The sequence below is a fragment of the Falco punctatus genome, assembly GCF_963210335.1.
Source record: "Falco punctatus genome assembly, chromosome: 2".
In the NCBI taxonomy this organism is placed as follows: Eukaryota; Metazoa; Chordata; class Aves; order Falconiformes; family Falconidae; genus Falco; species Falco punctatus.
The window spans coordinates 5,163,269-5,184,332 of record NC_137581.1 but is presented as its reverse complement, the minus strand read 5'-3'; the positions used below and the strand labels follow the sequence as shown (position 1 = coordinate 5,184,332).

Below are 21,064 nucleotides of genomic sequence, written 5' to 3'. Positions count from 1 at the left end.
AAAATTCACGTTTCTCTGTTCTGTGCACTGGAGAGTGATCTTGCACCCTGAAGTCTACAACACTTTATGTTACCATTGCTCTAATATCTTCCTTACGCTTCTGCAGATGGCCTGGTGGACTGCATGGACCCAGACTGCTGCTTGCAGCCACTGTGCCATGTCAATGCGCTGTGCCTGGGCTCCCCGGACCCCCTGGACATCATCCAGGAGACACAAGCCCCCATCTCCCAGCAGAGCTTGCATTCATTCTATGATCGGATCAAGTTCCTGATTGGCAAGGACAGCACTCATGTCATCCCTGGAGACAATCCTTTTGAAGGAGGGTAGGTGAATTTTGGTTTTGATTCAGTAAAAGGTAAAGCATAAGCCACTTGGCCATTTTAAGATGGGGAATGGCAGCAAGATGCAGAACATGGAAATTGTCTAGGGGAAGTAGATATCTGAAGAATTTTGTGGCTGATGTATTTCTGCTGACTGTCTCCTCCTCTGCAATGTCCTGCCAGCCGGTAAGACAAGATACTTCTCTCCCAACACATACTGGCAGTTGCATCTTTCCTGCCTCATTTCAAGAAGTGAAAGCCATCTGTTCAGCAGGGTGCCTCTAGTTCAAGTGACTGACATTTTCCAGAAGTGTCTCGTAAACAGCAGTGTCAGACCTTCCACTGATGGAGCCAAAAGAGATGGAAACTAGAATGGTATTTACAATCTATAGTGTGACTTTTAGAGACTTCTAAAGACCTGAAGAACATCTTACAGCCTAGGGAGGACTAGGAGAGTGATTTCCAATATAAACAATCAACTTGAATATAGATTGGTTTTAATACTTAGACATTCTTTATCGCTGGAATCATCATCAAGAGGCAGGAACAGGCAAAGCAATCTTACACGGCTCACTTCTGTGACTGCATCTCAGCCATTTGTTTAAGTACGTGCCTGGCTGTGAGGGGAGGACATCCCTTTAAAATCATAGGCTTGCAACAGGGCACTCTAATACATACCCTGCAGTGTCAGATTCTTAGATCATCCGGCGTCTGCCATGAATGTTGCCTTTCAGAAGTGGTGACCCTGAGCCAAGAGGTGGTTCTCAACACTTAGGTTTGGACTCTGTTGAATTCCACTCGGTCATTAACTGCTTGCTTTCAGTTTTCCCAGACACAGCAGTGAATAGGTTGGGACTGAATATATACAACCCTCCTGTCTGTGTGGGTGTTTATTTCAGCACTTGCCTCTCAACAAGCCTCTCAGGCCCTTCTGGGTCTGACCTAATGCGCTTCCATTAAGGGACATTGGCAGCGTTCCTTGGGTACCACCTCCCATATATTGCCATCTCTGGTGGTCTACAGGCTGACCTCAGACGTGAACCACTTCAGAGAACACCAGTGTCAGGGAGTCAGCCTGATGTGATAGCTTCCCTGATTTGTCTTGCTGCCAAGCCCTTCAGGGTCCAAAAAAGCTGACAACTGTGATTCAGATTAAGGCCAAACACTCATTATGTTGCAAACTGCTGTACTTCATCAGCATTCTGAAGATTGCAGGTTCTGGGTACTGCACAGTTCAAACGCTGAACTAAATGTTAGCAGAGTGAATTCTCTGCTGTCAGTTGTTGTGATTTGTTGCTGTAAAATCAGGTTTTGGAATATAAAATAGATTATACTCACAATTTAATTTTTCTGATGTATTTAGGATTGCAGTTCCTCAGCTGAGCTTGCAGTCGGAAACCTTTCCACAGAAGACTCTGGTATCAGGTCCATGTGTATCGATTCTGATAAGTAGAGAGTTTTGGTAGACACGTGTCTGTGTTTTATGAACTTTTCCATACAACTAAAGAACTGCAGGAATCTCCATACATATGTGATAAAAACAAAATAAAAAATTGCAGCTTCTCTTTAAAGGCTGCTTGCATTCAGCAGCACACAGAGGTGGGGGAAAATAATGGGAATTTCTTATTTATACAGTGAATTTGCTTCTGGGAGTGCCTGCAGAGGACCAGCAGAAAGACTGTGTCATTTAGGGTCACATAAACTCCTACAGGAGTTACATGTGTTTCATAGATCTGATGATAGGTCTCTACGTAGGAAGGAATTACTAACCATCTGTAAACGTCCTGCTAAAGGAAGATTTGGGATTCAAAAGGAGCATCTGCTAGCAGAAATGTTTATCTGGCATATAGATTCCTAGAGTGAAGGAATGCAAAGATTCAAATCAATAGGAAGGGTTTTAATGATTGCTTTTCATTAACTGCAGTGGAACTAATAAATGGGGCTCTTTGTTCCATTTAAGTTAACACGAAGAATTATACACAGATAGCGATGATTTATGAGGTTGCCATTCTTAAAATATCAGCGTAGGGTGTGTATAACTAGATATGGTCTACAGGCGCGTCACCTCAAGCTGTGGTTGTATTGCATCTCTCAAGTTAAATATCTTGACTCATCATGAGAACAGCTGCAAATAACAGTGAAGGACCACAACAGAAGGTATATTTTCCCCTGAGACAGCACCACAACACAAGTCCAGGCTTACCGGTCTGTTGTGTTGCTAAAAATGCCATTACGCTTTTGGGATCTTAAAAGACAGCAAGTGTTCCTGTTAATTCTTAAAGATCCTATAGATCTGGATAAACTCAACCATTGCAAGTGTTTTCTGCTTACTTGAACTTCTCTTTGTAGTTTCAATTGTCTGTTTTCACCCCCTGGAATGCTAAACCTTTAAACAGCTGTCCCTTCTCACCCTGGAAATGGCAGTGCTTCAGCAGTGGTCAGAGTGGCTGCTCCATGGAGGAGCATGGGCTGGGACCATCTAGGACCCAGTGAGGCCGGGCAGACAAGCCTGGCTGCATCTGCATGCGTGGATATGCCCTTTCTTCAGCAGCGTTCTCACTGTTGAATGTCCTCCAGTCGCTTTTACAACAGACAGGCGCTAAGATCCTTCTTATCCATGGAACTGCTCAGTCTCTCCGTGAAGGTCACAGCAGCAGCTGGGGGCAAGGTGAACCATTTTCATCTTCCCTTCCAGCTGCCAGCTTAATAGCTTGTCCAACAGGAGAGAGGGCAGGAAATCTTTTTGTTCTGAAGGAGGGCTCCAGCACCCTGCCTTAGGACAACTCTCCCCCTTCCATTGCTGCTGCTACAAGTCATTAAGCTGTTTCTCCTTCCTGGTGTAGATCAGGACTGTAGAATGCTGGGCATGGAACGTCCTATATCTTTCTGTTCCAGCACTATCATCCTCATGGGGTAGGATTGGAGCTGGAGCCATGCCACTTGCTCTGAGCAGTCCCCCATGAGCAGGCAACACTGGGGTGAAGGAGACCTCTGTGTCCTGCAGAGACACCTGTGGCACAGGCACACTCATCGTTCAGGTCAGGAGCCGCAGCCTACTCCTCAGGTCTTTATCAGGTCGTGGCTGGCTGATGATCACCCCTGGGAGAACCCCAGCACATTTGCATTCCTCTGTGGCCTGTGCAGAAGTGGCAGCAGAGTGAAGGAGATGACTGAATATCTATGCAATATATTTCCTGGGCTTCAGAAACACAGCTTAGCTACCCTTTAGAGAGAACAGCAGTGCAGATCACCTAATGGATACAAATAAATGAATGCCTCGTGACAGCTAGCCTTTGAGTGAATTTATTATTGAATTACACTCCAGCTTTTTAAGAACAAGCTGAGCTGACAAGCTCTCTCACCACTGCAGAAGAAAAGGAAAGACAATGATAAATTACCCTGATGGATAAAGGTAAAGACCTTGTCTCCTGCAAAATACCAGCAATTATATATTATTCATGTTTGGGAAGAAAAAATAATCATTGCCCATATTGAAATGAGTGTTTATGATGATAAAGCAAGTAGCTAAATTAAATTCTGAATGCACAGAATGTCTTTTCACATCATTTTGATGAACAGATAACAAGTACTCTTCTGCTACTTGATCGTTCTTGTATTGATTTTGAAACCACTTACTCTTGCTGTTTGCTTTGTATTTTTAAGCCATTCTTAGTTGTCCATCACCATAAGGAGCAAGCACAAGATGCAGTGGTGTTAAGTTGTTGACTTTCAAGTAGGACACCTGATATATTTGTTCTCTCTTGAGGGACAATGTCAGAAAATTGCAATAACTTTAGCAAGGCTAAAGTCCTGATCCACAGGGTCTTCTATGTTAAATGTTGTCATAGGATTAAAGTACCTCAGAAAACCATGTGCAGAATTGGCATTTTTTTTAAGGAATATTTGAAAAAAAAATCAGGTCATTTTTAAGTAGGTGTGGTTTATACCCCTTCTTTTTGGGGGCAGGTTGTATATATCTACTTGCTGCCAGCAGTACTAACCCATCCCAATTACATGGGCAGCTAGAAATAGCCAGCTGAGTTATAAAGACACATCAGAGAGCAGGATCTACAATTGGCTGCAAGACTAGTCCCTTATTGCCCTCAGGTCAGTAGTCTAAATACAAAAAATAGTTTTCATGGTTGAAAACTCTGATTGGAATGGAACTTGCACATTTCTTTTGCCACTACTAAGTGACAAGGTACCTGTAAACATGTCACTCAAGCTCCTGGTGTCCCCACTGTATGCCAGGCTCTACCACAGACCTTACTGATGCAGCTGGGGAAGGTTACACAAGCACTGTTAGATGCTAAGATAGACAGGTATACTATAAATGCATGTGTGCACTATCTTACTATAAATAAATAAATGGATGGGGTTTATTGTCAGAGTTAAACTACATCGATCCCAAGCCCCATCAGAACCAAAGTTGTGAGTATTGATCATGGCCAAAGAACAACTAAGAAAATATCAGAGGATTAGAATGGGTTTCAAAATGTTTTGGTAGTCCAACCATCTGAGTTCTGAGTGATTTTGAAGCATATTAGGATGATATCTTAGCATCCTTGAAGGAAGATGTTCAAAGCATCTTCTCTTTCCCTTTCACCCATTTCTTCCCACACCTGGAGAGAGGGCTGTGGGTCCACGTCAGCAGGTCTTCCTGAGGTTTCTTCACAGGAAAACCAAAGTACTCTGTCTTTTCTGTACTTTTCCCTCAAGAAAAGTGATTTTTATACGGTGAAGCAAGAAACACTTCTTTTCTAGCCAAAGACAAAGTTAGAAGTCAAAAAACCCAAACTCATCGGATGTGACTTTCTGCTGATGATTTCTCCTGAGCTGGCTCCATGGTTCTGGCCCGGCTCCAGCAGTTTACGGCTCCGTTGGGCTGGCAGTGAAATGCGGTGGGGTCAGGTGCCCCCACTGAACTGCAGGTACCGTGGAGGTGATGCAGGAGCCTGTGGAGCACAGCAGCTCCGTGGATTAGGCCATCTGTGAACACCAGGCTGTGTTATAGATATTAGACGCCATCCAGCATTTCTTGGAGTGACCACGCATGGCACAGCGTGGTACCTGCACTGACGGGAACAGGGTTGTATTTTTCCACACTTTAAATCAAGCTAATGCAGCACCTTTTCAAACCCTCTCCTTCCCAGCATTACTGTCTTCCAAAGGCATCATTCTGCTTTTATTGCTTTCTGCTTAAATGAACTACTTATTAACTACAAATGATAGCTTTTTGAAATATAGGAGAATAACAAGGAATTTTCAAAGAATTAATGTTTCCTATTTTGATAATTATTCATTTTAAGCAGAGGAAAGCCATAATTATAAAACTTATCTTTTCAGTGCACAGAGCATATATATATATATATGTTTTCAATGCTTGCCTTTTTTCTTTTCACTTTAAATTATATAGTATGTCATTATTTCAGCTTAAAGTTATTTTTTGTTGGGCATGGCATTATTTCCATATAATAAACTAATGCAATGTATGCAGCTACTTACTATCACTTTGTGGAATTTATACCCACAGGACTCTATGAAAGCAAAGTTCCTATCCGTTTTTATGTGGGTTTGGTTTGGGTTTTTTTCCCATAACATAGTGTAATCATAATATAATTATATTCCTCTTTCAGAAGTGGCAGTAGAAGGAATTACTGTGTACAGTCATTAGAGAAACTAGGGTGCAGTTTTTAACAAATATTAAAAACCATTGGATATTTATTACCAAATACAAACTCTTGAGTAGAACATTCCTAGTATGATTTGAGCGTGCTTCCAGGATCAGGCAAGGCAGCTGATATAAACACTGCACCATCCTGTACCTGGGATGGAGATTAAAAGATCTCAGGTGATACCTGTGTATATAGGAGTGTGCAGAAAGCAAAACTCGAGCCTGTAAAACTCTCAAGCAGAAAAACAAAACTCTTAATGAGTTAAGTACCTCCCAGATTACACAGGTGCTGATGTGCACATTTGGTTTGAGAGTCTAAACTACGGTGTAGATGCTGATGCATTCTCTTGGAGCTGCCATGTAGATATTTGATTAATATTTATTCAATATTTGAGGTATGTTCCTCTGGGGAAAAAAAAAAAGCATCCCATGCCTATTGTTTTACATTACTCATTGATGGCCGTGTCTGGCGTGATAACCATGAGCTGAGTCAGTAGCTTCATTCGATATAGCAACATCACTAGAAACTGCATGTCCTGTTCCTTGGAGAGGTTTGATTATTTTATTACTGCATAAGGCTTCTTCAAATTAAATACCAGCTCACTGTTGTAATGATTCTCCTGTACAACCCCGGCATGTTCATTCAGCAAAAAGCTGGAGCATTCTGCCCCAAGCTTTTTACTGCCTTACCTCTGCAGAGGTTTGCTGACCCCAGACCAGAAGGCAGAGCTTGAGCCCTCCTTGGCCAGCTCAGTGCAAAATCTCCTTTCCCATTTTGAATTGCAGGGGATACAGGTGTGAGCTGGTCCTGTTGGCTTTGCAGGGGTGCGGTAATGTTCTGCCTTGCCAGATCAGCTTTGGGGCAGCCGCCTTTCGCTGTTGGATGCTAACAGCTCAGTTCAAGTACAGTTTTCAACCATTTCAATTTATCAGGAAGAGTCTGTCCTTTGAGTGTGACATTTACTTGCTAAATTGGTTAAAACTTCCTACATAAAATAGCAGTTTTAAAATCCAAATCATAAAATCTTAGATATTTTATTGAACATTTTTTTTCCCCTAATTTCTTTGGATCATTACAAAGCTATCAAGCACCTTATATGTAGTTAAAGAACTTTCCCTATGATCATCAAAAAGAAATCTCATTTTATAATTATTCGGAAATACTGTGGTTTTCCTTCTGTTCTGCTCGGTTTTGCTTTCATGGTGCCTGCAATTCAAGGGAAGGAATTGGTTTTATTTTGAGTCTTCTGCAGAGCTGAATATGTGGCCACAGCTTACAAAATAAATAGCGAACGTAAAATACTATAATAATAATACAGAACTGATAAGTTCTGAAGACATTTTTTTGTGAAGACTTGACATGAATACATTATTCATCTCTGAAAGTTATTGCACCATAAAGTCTTTACCTCTTATAGAAATAATGGTTATAAGATCACTTCTGAAAAATTATGAAATGAGTATAATTCAGTATTAGGTGGAAAAATTATCTTGTACCTTATGAGCTACTAAATGCTTGACTTGAACTTTACAGACCTTAAAAAATAGGAGTGTGATTCTGTTTCGTTGAGATCTTGTGCAAAGCAAAAGAGTGTTTCTTTGGTTCTACTGGAGTAAAGGAGAGAATCATCAACTTTAAAAGCATTACTTAGTCCAACCACATTGTGAAGAAAAGGGTTCTTCTTCAATGAAACTTTGCAGTAAAGCACAGCCCAACTTGATGTGCATTGCATTTCCCATAAAACTGTTCTAAAATACTTTCACTTAAATTGTGTAGTTGGAGCCAGTTTTGTAATTTCAGAGACTAGCATCAGTGTCTTTCCTGCTTCATTTCCTATTTGCTGAGCAGCATTCCTGTTTCCCATGTCCTTCCACCTTCCTGTGAGAGCCCAAGTGAGAAATCTCAGGATGCAAAATAGTCAGTCAATGAGGCATAGAAACCCAGGATGTTTTGGATGGCAGAAGTGTCATCTCTTTCCAACAGTGGCCAGATTGCTTGGCAGACCAGAGAGGAAGATTGTGCTTTCATAAAGAGAAAAAGTACACACATCGAGTAGGTGAATAAGGTTCAGATCTTGGGAGAAGTTTTCAAAGCAATGAGGGCCTGAGTCTTTCAAGAATGGAGCCAGCAGGGAATTGTTTTGAGAGCAATGATCATTCAGTCATGGGTTTTCTAGAAGTGGTAGACAGCCCTCAAAAGATATTTTCTTACTAAACTGTCATGCAATCAAAATACCTTCTTTTCCTTTTGGAGGAGCTACAACTAGCAGTCACTAATATTGCTAAAAAAGATGATGTCACAGGAGATTTTTTATCATTATTATTATCAATTTGTAAGTCTTAATGGAACAAAACGGAGTCAGGTGTGTGCAGTGGGGAGCTTGAGAAACTGGACAACAGCTGGTCACAAAACCAAGCCCTCTCTTGGATACTAAAATTATCAGCTGAAGAAGGCCTGCTGTTTTGGTACTGTCAGGTTAGACCAGATATAAAGAGACAAGTAGAATAAAATCTGCATCTAGAGGTGTTATTGTAAATCTTGACTGATAAACTCTTTCCTCTTGGACTTCAAATGCCAACTTCATTAGTCACATTTATAAACATATCCTAGCATTACGTTGCTTTTTGCCCTGTCCTCCTTCAGACAATTTAAGTAATGGGTTTTCAATGACGTTTCATTCAGTTGGCTTTATTGTGTGTTTTGTAGAATATCTAAAAGGCTGTAGAAGGCTTCTTGCAAAAGGTTAACAGCTAAGGACCATGCCCACATAAAGAATCATCAGCATCTCCTGACCCTTCAGTGATGAGACCTTATAAATAGCTTCGCTGAGTAGGTTAAACACAGCAGATACTGTTTCTTGCTGCAAACAACTTAGAATTGACTTTCTCTTATTGAGCCTGGTCAGAGCTCTTATAAACTTTGCTCTTCACCACCTGCTCTTTTTCTCCCGGGTCTCCCACTCCATCAGCTGCTCAGAAAGTTGAGTGGCAGGATCTCTTGCAAGCCACATCTCTCAGTGCCACGATAGGAAACCCTTGTATTTGACCAAGGAAACTTGGTCAAATGTCAGCGCATTTTGTCCCTTTCTCAGATTGACGCTGGCATTCTGATGCTCCGATTATTGGCAAACTTCTCGGCTGAGCCTAATTAATGATTTAGAATCATGGAATGGTTTTGGTTTGAAGGGACCTTTAAAGGTCATATAGTCTAACCTCCTGGCATGAGCAGGGACATCTTCAACCAGACCAGGTTGCTCAGAGCCCCGTCCAACCTGGCCTTGAGTGTTCCCAGGGATGGGGCATCTACCACCTCTCCGGGCAACCTGTGCCAGTGTTTCACCACCCTCCTTGTAAAAAATGTCTTCCTTCCATCTAGTCTAAGTCTGCCCTGTTTTAGTTTAAAACCATTCCCTTTTGTCCTGTCGCAACGGGCCCTGGTAAATCCATCTGGATTTGTATTTGTATACCAGCTGCACAACAGCTGCCAAACCCTTTCAGAAACTCCCTTGTGCTGTCCAAGGTGGTGTGGGGGTCTTTCTGGATGACTACTCTTTAATTTTCATTTTTTCATATAACTGTGCCTTTCTTGTTTGAAAAGGAACTCTTCAGCAGGATCTTTTCCATTCTTTTTCCAAAGCAGAATTCCTTAATTCAGATGGCAGCTAAGGTCAGTTGGTAGGTTCCAGGTTTAATTTCTTCCCACAGCTAAACTGAACTGAGAAGCCAGACAGGGGTTGACTCCATTCAAGGAAAGACTATCAGGACTTTTTTTTCTGCATAGTTAAGAGGCAAGTGGGCAGGACTTTTTTTTTTACAGACAGCTTTAGAGGGAAATGCTGCCACAAGCAATGAACTTGAAGATCTGCATGTTCTGCTCTTCTTCTTTTGTCCTTCGTCTGCCAGCTCAGGCATTTTCTCTGTATCCATGTGTTTGATCACGGTGCCCTTAGCTTTTACCTGGCATTCTACCAATTTTTCTATCTATTCTAGTACTAGACTGCCCTGAGGTTGTTTAACGTGAGACATGTGCATTCAACCCAAAATGGACGAGGTACATTTTGCCTCATCCTGTGTTATTATCAAGCAAAAAGGTCACAACAGCTGAAGCCATGAGATCGTGTTCGGAACAAATGACTGTATTTATAGGCATTTATCATCGGGGTGTGTGAGCGTGTCACAGATGAAGTGTAAAATGTAAAAATCCCTGTGCAAGGGATTAGCAGATTAGTACAATTATCCAAATTAGTACAAATACTCTAATGTCTCTGTAAGGAGGAGATGTGCCTGGGTTGTTATTCTGCGAGGGGAGTGCAGAGACACATACAGACTAGCTGACATGACCAGTGTCACACAGCAGGTCTGTAGCACAGGAATGGACGTGAGATCACCTAATTTCACTAATAATGCTCTTCCCAATGAATAATTACTTTCTAGATTTTCACTCTATGGTGCTCTGTTGAAGTTTCATCTGGAGCAGAAGGATAAATCCCATATGTGTGTGTGTGTATATATATTTAAAAAATATGGAAGTGGTAAGTAATTTCAAAAAGATTAAGAGATTTATAGTGGCAAATAAAAATATTTATTATGAATAACTTGGCTGAGGATGGCTAAGTAGTCGTGATAACCATCTCCACACATCTGAAACCTTTAAAGGAGAAGACACAATGAGTTACAGTGGAAATATTTTGAGGAGCTGCAGAAATTCATTGGGGTGAGATTTCCCATGGCACCTATCCTCAGTCAAGGAAGGAATATACATTTCTTGCAGCAAAAGGGAGTTTAGGATGCATGGAATTTCTTTTTCCCAATGAAAAATGCTTAGCAGAAGCGGTATTGTTGTCTGTTTCCCAGTGCCAAGCACAGTGTCAGTGGAAAAACTCTATGAATAAGAAGTATTAGAAGGGCCAATGTCTAAGTTGTGAGACATTGAATCAGAGTCAGTATCAGAGACAAATCTTTAATGTGCTCCCATAATATGAAATGGCTTTTGAAGAATTTACTTTTCTGGCTTCTGCTCTAAAGCTGGTTTTGTCTGCTTGACTTTTGTGGACAGCCTGTCAAACTTTCTGTATATCTGAGCAGTGGGAATGTAAAGGCATCACTGCACCCCTGTCTGTTTTGCCACTGTGGCCCAGATCTTACCAGGAAGACTTAATTTAATTTTCTAGGGAATAAAGAATGGCTTCACAAAGCAATGGTGTAAAATTATCTGATCCACCATCTGGCATTCTAGATGGCATTCCAGCAATGATTCAGTATTTCAGGGAAGCTCTTACAGACAAATAAAAAAAAAAAAAAAAAAAAGGAAAAAAAAAGGAAAAGTCTAATTAAAGAGGAAAAAAAGCAGGCTGTTTTTTGTTGTAAAGGAAGAATCCATACAGCCTCCTGTAAAAGTGGTGAAGAAAGCAAAACAAAACAAAACGAGCCAGAACACAAAGGCATCATCTGTTAATAATTCAATGGGAAGATGAGGCTCCAGCTACAAGAAATTCAATTTTGCTCAACTGCAGAAAGCGCTCTGAACTGGCAGGCCTAGACTGATGGAATAAATCTCTTCTATTAACATGAGAGATAATTTTATGTAAATATATTGGGAGACCTTCTAGCAGAGCGGAGCATCTTAGCAGTACCACTTAACTTGTTTGTAGTGTAATTGCATTTAGACCAAGGTCTTCTGAAGGAAATGGCTGACTAAATTAGTATTAACCAGGTTCCTGGGGGGCTTGGTGCGTTGTCGATAGTTGATCTTGCCTCCAGAAAGGACGTGTTGACTCTAGAGAAGCCAGCTGCTTCCAACACACTGTGTTTTACTGGTTTTCCCGAGTAGGGCAAATTTTGTCACCCAGGGAAGGAGAAGATTTGAGCCTCTAATCAGGAAAAGTCTGGGCTCTGGTCTTCCTCCAGTTTCCACCCCTCCTGCTTTTAACTGAGTTCAGATTTGTGCATGTTGCTCCAGCTTCTTTTTATCACTGTGGTTTAGGAAAGATGTCTCCTTTGAGGGAACATCTTTCCTCATAGCATGTAAATAAAGCTATTGTTATAGTCCTCGGGAGGATGGTGGATGCAGCTGGGCTTGCTGACGAGCTGCTTCTCTGAGAAGAGATGCCAGCGTCGTCTGAGTTAGTGAGCACGTAGATGTGCTAACAGAGTTGGAGTGCAACGTGTGAAGCATCATCTAGAATGAGAACCGAGTCTCTGGCTGGAAGGTGGGAGTTGAAATACATCTGTCACAGCTGCCAAGGAGAGAGGAGGTCACTTGTTTCTCCATGTTGTGCTGGTGCTTGTTATTGTAGAAATAGTTGTCACTGATATGTAATGGACCAGATGCTTGCTAATATAAAGCACATCCCCCCGTTAACATGAGCTGAGGATCGAGGCCAATGTGCTTGCAATGTTACTTAGAAGTTTGCAACTGCTTGGACATGTGTTTTGTGTAGGACAGCAGGAGAGACACCTGCAATATGTTGTGGTTTTCCTTTGCTTGCTTTTAACTCTTGGAAGGGAAAAAACAACAGGTGGAAGTATTCTTTTTGCGTTCACAAAAATGTATGATCTTGTCTCTCAAGTATTTTAAAACATCGGTAGTCACAGTATTGGCTTGTATACGCTGTCAGTAATTCTGAGCAGCGCGTCCCTGGTGCTCCAGTCTTAGTCTTCCAACAGTCTGTAGTGATTCCTCACCTTTCACAAGATGAGCAGCCATTTGATGGGAAGCTGAGAGAAGACGGTTTCAAACCCTTCCTCAGGTCTGTCTAAAGGATGGAAAAGGAGATGGGGCAGGGTGGAGGGGATCATGGAAAAATCCAGGAAGAGGAGGCTTAGGTTCTGCTCTCAGCTCAGACATAATCAGATACATTCACTTCGTGGAAAAAAATGCACTGCATTTGGTGACTTGTTGACTTCAGTGGGGTTATTCCAAGCACTGACATTTTCCCAAGCATGTTCCATGGCATCATGATCCTTTGAGTTATGCTTTGCCTGCGTGTTAGAGAATGATGTGCATAGTACCGTACTGGAACATTATTTTAAATTGGTTCTATATGGGAGGCTGTGTTAGGGCTTTTAATGGGAGAAGCAACAGAAGTCTGAATAATATTATTAGCTCCAAGCTGGGTCCAAATCTTTTCCTACATGACTCCTTAACAAGTCAGTGATGATATATCAGAGAAAACTCAGTGACAGAAAAAATCATTTCCATTATCTCATTTTCCTGTTGCCTGTTCCAAAACTGGATATGAATCCAGTCACATTGTAGTTTGCCAACACATTCTGGTAACACTTCAAGAAATTTTGTTAATACTGGAACTCTCAGTTTAGATCAGTAGGAGTTTTGTTTAAGACACCCTGACAAATTATCTGTTTTCTGTACTGTGGAATATACAATAGCACAGCCTTTATTAAAATGATGTTATGTTTTATCTCCTTGAGTTATACAATATCAGATTGTTAGGTGGACTGTAAGAAAATAACTTGATCTTTCCCTGATGATCCATGTTTATGAAATCATCATTAAAAAACATTGCAGATACCATCCTTTGCTTCAGTAAACCAGTAAAGCAACATTTCTCAGTTGAAGTGGGTAGATAGCAAGTGCAGCTGGGATGATTTACTCTATCTAGAGATCTGGTCCTGCACCTGTAGAAACATTGGCTTTCAATCTCTGCTCTCCAGCAGGACAGCAGTTAGGAAAATCACTCACTGGGTCACGCTAGCACACTGACACCACAATTTGCTGTTGCTGCTCAGAAAAATAGTTACCTTCAGCCAAAAATTGGGTTCAGACACTCTCACAGACATGTGATGCTTTGTCTTTATAGGAAGCTCCTCAGGTAGCAGTGTAGTAATGACTTAGAGGACTGGAAACAGACTTTGGAATAAGAACCTAGAAAATCTGTCTTCGGCTTTACTGCAGATTTTCTGACTGACCTTGGACAAATAAAAATCAGTCTGTGCTTTATTTCCTTTCTCTGTAAAATACCTATCTTGCAGCATTAATCGATGTTTGTAAAGATCCTTGAAATCCTTAGATAAAAGAGTGCATTACAGAGCATAGAGTAATTGGAATAGATGTAGCCTATAAAATAGTGCAATCTACCAAACTTGGGAGGAAAAAGCTTGTCCTGTTGGCGTGCTCAGTTCCCCAAGCAGTTAGTAGGGAAGCTATCTGAAACTAGCAAATTATCTGTCGTGGTTCTCCCAAGTGTGGAAGAAATGAGAAATAAATGAGCCATCAAGCCTTGGTGAGGGTGCTTCTGTGGCTTTTGTGCCTTAAATATGTCCAGTTAGGTTTCTGTTCGCTTTGATTTTAAAATGTGCTTTGCCTTTAATTAGGGCAACGTTGTCAAAACTGTGAAACTTAGTTGGTTATAGCAAATTCCAATGTGGTGGTTGTGAATCCTACAGAAGTCTGTGGTTATCGAAGTATATGCTGCAGCAGTTGCTTTTCAAGAGTAGGATAAAGACAAACCTCATTTTAGGTATTGAATGTTCTTACACAACTCCTGAGAAAGTCTTCAGCAGAGCATCCCCCCATCAAGACACATGGCATGGCCCCCAGCTTTCCAGGATATAAAGGCCTAGGCTTTCTAATCCACAGGAATTCTTAGCTGCAGAAGCAGAGAAAAACCTTGAAACTGTCAAAACACTGACTATTTCTTATCATTTTTCTCCTTCTTGCAGACATGCATGTGTGATTCGAGGCCAGGTGATGACGGCAGATGGGACCCCTCTAGTTGGAGTGAACATCAGCTTTGTCAACAATCCTCTTTTTGGATACACAATCAGCCGACAAGACGGCAGGTAGGATCTCTTTACAGGATTTACGGTGTTCATTCAAACAGCAGTTACAGCATTATTCCCATCAACACTGAAGAGAAACTCCTTCCAAGAGCATGTTTATTGTTGGTGCATTTTGAAGATGTTGGTGCATTATTGTTAGTTGTTATGGGGCTACATCTGGCTGGCAACCAGTCACCAGCGACGTTCCACAGGGTTTAATTCTATGGTCAGTCCTGCTCAATGTGTTTATCAACGTCCTGGATGCAGGAGCTGAATGCACCGTTATCAAGTTTACTGAAGATCCCAACCTGGAGGTGCTGTTGACTCCCTTGAAGGGCAAGAGGCTTTGTAGAGGGATCTAGATAGATTGGAGCATTGGGCAATGATTAATGGGAGGAAATTTAACAACTCAAAATTCTGGATTCTGCAGCTAGGATGGGATAACACTGGGCACAAGTACAAACTGGGAGAGGAGCGGCTGGAGAGCAGCCCTGCAGAAAGGGATCTGGGGGTGCTGGTTGGCAGCAAGCTGAGTAGAAACCAGCAGTGTGCCCTGGCAGCCAAGAAGACAACCCACATCCTGGGTGCATCCATCACAGCATCACCAGGCAGTCAAACGAGGTGATTATCCGGCTGTATGCAGCATTGGTGTGGCCTCACCTTGTAATCGAAATAAAATTTTTCATTTTATGATTAGGTGTACAGTTCTGAGCCCCGCTATTTAAGAAGGATGTGAAGGTCCTTGAATGTGTCCAGAAGTGGGCAACAAAGCTGGTGAGAGGGCTGGAAGGAATGTTCTGTGAGGAGAAGCTGAGGACTTTGAGTTTGTCTAGTTTGGAGAAAAAGAGGCTGAGGGGGGACCTTATTGTTCTCCACAGCTCCCTGAGGAGGGGAGGCGGAGCGGGAGGTGCTGAGCTTTTCCCGCGGGTATCCAGCGACAGAGCGTGTGGGAATGGTTTGAAGCTGCACCAGGGGAGATCTAGACTGGACATTAGGCAGCATTTCTTTACCGAGAGGGTGGTCAAACACTGCAACAGGCTTCCTAGAGAGGTGGTCAATGTCCCAAGCCTGTCAGGGTTTAAGAGGCATTTGGACAATGCCCTTAATAATATGCTTTAAGTCGATCAGCTCTGATTTGGTCAGGCAGTTGGACTAAATGATCCTTGTAGATCCCTTCCAACTGAAACAGTCTATTATTTTCTATTCTGATTTATAATATTATTATTAACTTTGTGATATCACCTAAAATCTTCAGCCAACAACTGGGCAATCCATGTCCATGCATGTAAAGAAAAGATGTTTCCTGCTCCCAACAGCTTTATTCTTGCTAATTCATGTTGAAATGATTAGGAAGAAGCCGTTAAGAATATGGTTGTGTTAGAGGCAAGTGCTTAAAATCTGAGCAATTGCGCTCAACCAAAACAAAAGCATTGCAAATGAGAATGCCTTTCATCTTATCTTTTGTCTGTCAGTGCTAATTGGCTCCCTTTCTTTTAAGAACAAAAAAGAAACATAAGGGGTTCCAGCTGCACATCCTCTATGTATTGACTACTAACCACTAGCACTTGGGAGAGGATTTATAGATTTTAGCACCTCTCCAATCCACAACTTTCATTAAAGGTTTGACTTGGCCAGAGAAGCTGATAGAATTATAATGAAAGAGAGGAACACGTGCTAGCAATGTGCACTTAATGCTGCCTGTTCATGCTTAGGGGACTTTGCACCTACTGGAACACACTGATGGTGACTAGGAGGCTTTCCAAGTGATGCTCCACCTCTTGGATGACATGACAGTAAAATCCGGGTACCAAAGAGGCATCCCAGGAAAACTGGTGGTCATCTTTGGAAAAGGATGCCTCTGGAGTTCGTGCATTTGTATTGCCCATAGCTTAGGCATTACTGCAAAAAAGAGAAAGTCTTGAACATTTATGCTATGAGTATCTCTGTCGACCTTACTGAACCTACTTTGCATGAAAGTGAGACGCAACCTGCACTCTCGAGATGAGATTGCTGTGCATGGACCGGTGCAAAATCTGTGTCTATTAGAACAGATAAATATGCCTGAAAAACTGGCACAATAATGCCTGCTATAACCTTTTTTTCATCTCTTTCCTTGCCATATACACAATACCCAACTACCACGTGTAATCTTTCATTTAGATTACAAGTACTGTGAGGAAGGGACCATCTCTTTGCTTTGTAGTTGTGCTGTACCTAGCACAGAGGGGCTTTATCTTAGAATGTGCCTCCGGGCACCAAACATACCGCTAAGCTAAACAGGGGCAGAGCACGGAGGCGAGCGCTGCTATCCCAGCTCCAGACCTTTGTCATATTTGAGTAACTATTTCTTTCCAATTCTTGGCTGGTGAAAGGCAAATCCTCCCCTTGCTATAAACTTACTTCTACTGGGAGTTCAGGTTAAGGAGGCTCCTTTTGCACCATGTCCTTCCCAACCTCCAGCTGTGCAGGAGGCCCAGGGCAGAAAGCAATGCAGCTGGAGCATCAGTATGCTCCACCAGTCTTCAGTGGACTGCTGGTTCCTCGGGGCTGGCTGCCAGCCTCCAGAAGTTAAATTAGTTTCAAGGAGCTCAGTGCTGCAGTTTGCTGACTCAGCCCCCGACAGATACTCAGCTCCAAATGATAAAAATGACAGAGATCAGCTGTCTCAGAGCAGGGAATCTGTGACCAAGCGGGATTCATCCTGAAGCTGGGATTTCCGTTGGCAGCTGCTGGTGGTCAGTCTAACCCCAGACTGCATGGTGTCAGCTCTTCTGTTTTCACTTTTTTCACCTTCCCCTCGAATTAATCTGCTTCTACAGAAACCTTGTGCATGTCTGGTACATGACCAACATTCAACAAATTGTCCAGTTGCAGCACTGAGTCTCTGGAATCAAAAAAAATAACTTTCAAAATTGGCTGAGGCACACAAACAGATATTTTCTCAAATGAATGGGTGCAGCAGTGCATCTGTGTACTCCGGAGGTAATAAATGGACAAGTGAAAGCCCTTTTCTTGAAGAACAACAAAATCCAGCGACTTCCTCAGTGGTGAGGTCTTCTAAAAATTACCTTGAAGTATTTAAGAGCCTTCAGACTAAAATTGTCAGGGCAGAAAAAGATGTCAGACATCCCCTACTTCTGATCCTAGTCCTGCCGCTGATTTAGCGGGTAGCATTAGATGCATCTCTTAACCTTCCTGGGCCAATCAACCGGCCTGTGAAAGGGAGCTAACATTTACTTGCCTTCCTTGGTGATTGCTATAGATTTTATTATATATTATTTGTAAAGCCCTTTCAAAATCACATAAAGAATTACTGCTATTACCATTTCTATTATGTGTTTTGATGGTTTTCAGTAATTTTCTGAATACAGCAGGACTCTCTTCTCATCAGCTTTTTCACAGCGCAGTTTTTGTGTGATTGAGTGACTTTGTTTCAAGAAGTTGCTGCTCTTAAGCAACAAGTAATTTCTCCTGCACTGCAGAAGCAGACCACATGCACTCCCAGTCCATAGCAGTGCACAGTGTCATACAGGGTCATCTGGACCATCTCCAGTGTCATTCTGGTTTGGAGGAAAAATGGGAGCATGCATGCAAGCACTTACCTTATTCCAGGGGTTAGGAGATAATACAGAAAACTCACTAGCTTTATTATTTGGCATATTCACCATAGGAATAGCTATTTGAAAACGTGCACTGAGTTGCCTTAAATTGATTTAGCGAATAAGTTTAGTGATAGCAGGGCAATAACTGTGGTTTTAAAGTAAGGCAGTTTGAAGACAGAATTGCATCAGTTGAGCTAGATTGGTTCCTAAGCTGATTTTGTTGCTTCAAGTTTGTTTTGGAGGGGTTTTGGCCATGACCAAGTTTCAAAATGAATACCATAAGTAAAATTTCAGTTTTAGAATTACAGTGAACTGAATTTTTCGCCCCTGTAAGTGGGTTCACTGTATCCCAGGTCTCTGCAAGTGGGTTTCATTCCTATTACAGTACTCAGGTACAGCATCTAGTAGTAAAATCCTGGTTCTGTTTAAGTCACATTACTTAGTCTGAGCAAAACTTGGATAACTTCAAGGCTTGCATGTGTTTTTAGCTAACTGTTGGGACACAGGGTTTTTTCAGCTAACAAGGCATGAACATGAAATAATTCTCAGACCACTCCATTGTATGCATTTCTCTTTGTAAAGCAAAGTTAATAGATAGATCAAAATATCAGCACTGAACTATAAACCACATTTTTAAAGAAAGCTTTAGATTTGATTAAACTGATAATTTATAAAGGCTGCAAGTCCTCATTATCCTATGGCTGTAGGCACAGTGTTAATAAACCAGCAGGAAAGTCTCCAGAGTTTTTCAGTGTCATGTACCTGCCATTACATTCAGCAACTTTGGCATGGCTCGGAAAGACCAAATACATGAACTTTAAGAGCAAAGAGATGAGGAAGGGTTATACTTTTCTTTGTGGTGTTTTTTGGGTTTTTTTTTTTTTGGAGGCTGCTTTGTGGATAGAGAATTTCATCCTTTGGCCTGTCTCACCAGAGTCTTAAGAAAAACAGAACCATATGACCATACAAGTATGATTTTTATAAAGTGATAAAAAAGACATCAGAGATCAGCAGCAAAACCAGGAATAAAATTATTCCTTCAATCCAAAGATGGTTTTGCTCTTGTTAATTTTAATTTCACTAAGGGACACTGGGAGGAAGGTGTTTTCAGTTTGGGTTTTTCTGTTTGGTTTTGGGTTTAGCTTTTTTTTTTACTTCATCAAGGTAACTTCAAAGCTGCACTCTGTGACTCTGGAAAAGCCAGCTCATGAGCAAAAGTGCCTGCTAGAAAATACTGCCTGTCTCTGTTTTCACAGCTGCTGGAGCCTGACATGGAGGTGGTGCTTTCCCTTCTGCATCCTGTTTTGGGGATGCAGGAGACGCAAGGATGTTTCACCCCAGCAGGTTGCTATGCCTGACCCAGGCTCAATGCAGCCAAGGACCATTCACAAAGGAGTGAAACCAAGGTGTTTCCAAATAAAAACTCATCCCGCTTGCCTAAAAACTTGTTGAGCATCATTGGTAATGTTTGTTGCTTTCCTCCCATTGGCCCTTTTGGTGCCCGGATTCATGCAGAGCAAGCTTCTCCCTCCTAGCTGAAAGGCTTGCCAAATGCTAATTGACTGTTAAAAATGCTCACATCAAAGTACAAATGCTGTGCAGCTTTGCTGGCAAGGACCAGCAAGTTACTCGTCAGGCTGTTGCAAGCCAAGCTCCATGGATCTGGGAAACTGATGCCCCCACTTGAGTGGTAGAATAAACACATCTTTAGCTTTTTAAAATGGTTTCCACTCCTTCCCATGGAGTTGATTTATTCTTTCCTGAATAACTTTCTTTTCATAATTATAATTACTAAATGGCAGCTCGGTCTATTGACCATTAAAAAAAAATATAAAAAAAATAAAAAAGGTTCTCCTGAGTGATTGCTTGCCAAAGATTTTTTTATTATTTTTTTTTTTTTAGAAATCTTTCATACCTGTTGTTTCTCCTCTGGGACTTTGCAGTTGATCTGACAGCTTCATAATTACTTTAAAAAATAATTTTCGATAATTTTTTCAGCTTTTTTTTTTTTTTTAACCTTGGAATTACAAGGTGCATCAAGTCTAGCTTTGGGCTGTCAGAGTGCTTCCAGGTCTTGTTTCTCATGCACAGAGGAGTACTTAAACCCATGGCTCTTAAGCACGTGAACAGCTCCGCTGCAGCCAGTGAGCCTATTCACATGCTTAAAATCTGTCTGAGACAGTCATCTGCTAGTGCCAAGCACCGAAAGTGAGAAGCAGGAATGAAAAAGAAAAAAAAAAAAACAACTTTCTTTGCCTGAAACGCACATTTGGCATTGCCACTGAATAGATACTGAGAAAAAAAACAAAGCAGCAAAAATGAGAGGGCTTCAAACTGTGTTCAAATCCCTTCCTTTCTCAGTTAACACCTCTTTTTTAAGTCTGTATATAGTAGATACATCCCATGGTACTTCGTAAACCCCCCATCTCTGACAAGATGTGACATTTAAATACAAAACTAAGAAAAAACCCCAAACTCTATCCCAACATCTTTCTAGGCTCAGTCCATGACTGGGCTCCACGTGTTCCCTGGGCTGCATTAGGTATTAGGTGTTACATCAGGTCAGCAGTGATGCCAAGGCAATTTATATGGTGGTGTGTCAAAGAAATCACTTTCCAAGTAGTTTATTTAATTGTGTGAATTGATCCAACCTGTGACTGCATTTGGATGATAAATACGTAAAAGGA

General features: G+C 41.6%; 1 protein-coding gene across 10 annotated transcripts in view; it reads left to right on the top strand.

Annotated features, from left to right (window-relative positions):
- The window catches only part of TENM4 (teneurin transmembrane protein 4), a 762,970-nt gene that overhangs the window by 663,468 nt on the left and 78,438 nt on the right, over window positions 1–21,064 (top strand). For all 10 annotated transcript variants that reach the window (XM_080374860.1, XM_080374862.1, XM_080374861.1 and 7 more), the window contains 2 exons: window positions 107–323; window positions 14,677–14,796. In XM_080374860.1, coding sequence (XP_080230986.1) covers window positions 107–323; window positions 14,677–14,796 — 337 coding nt within the window. The remainder of the gene's footprint in view (window positions 1–106; window positions 324–14,676; window positions 14,797–21,064) is intronic.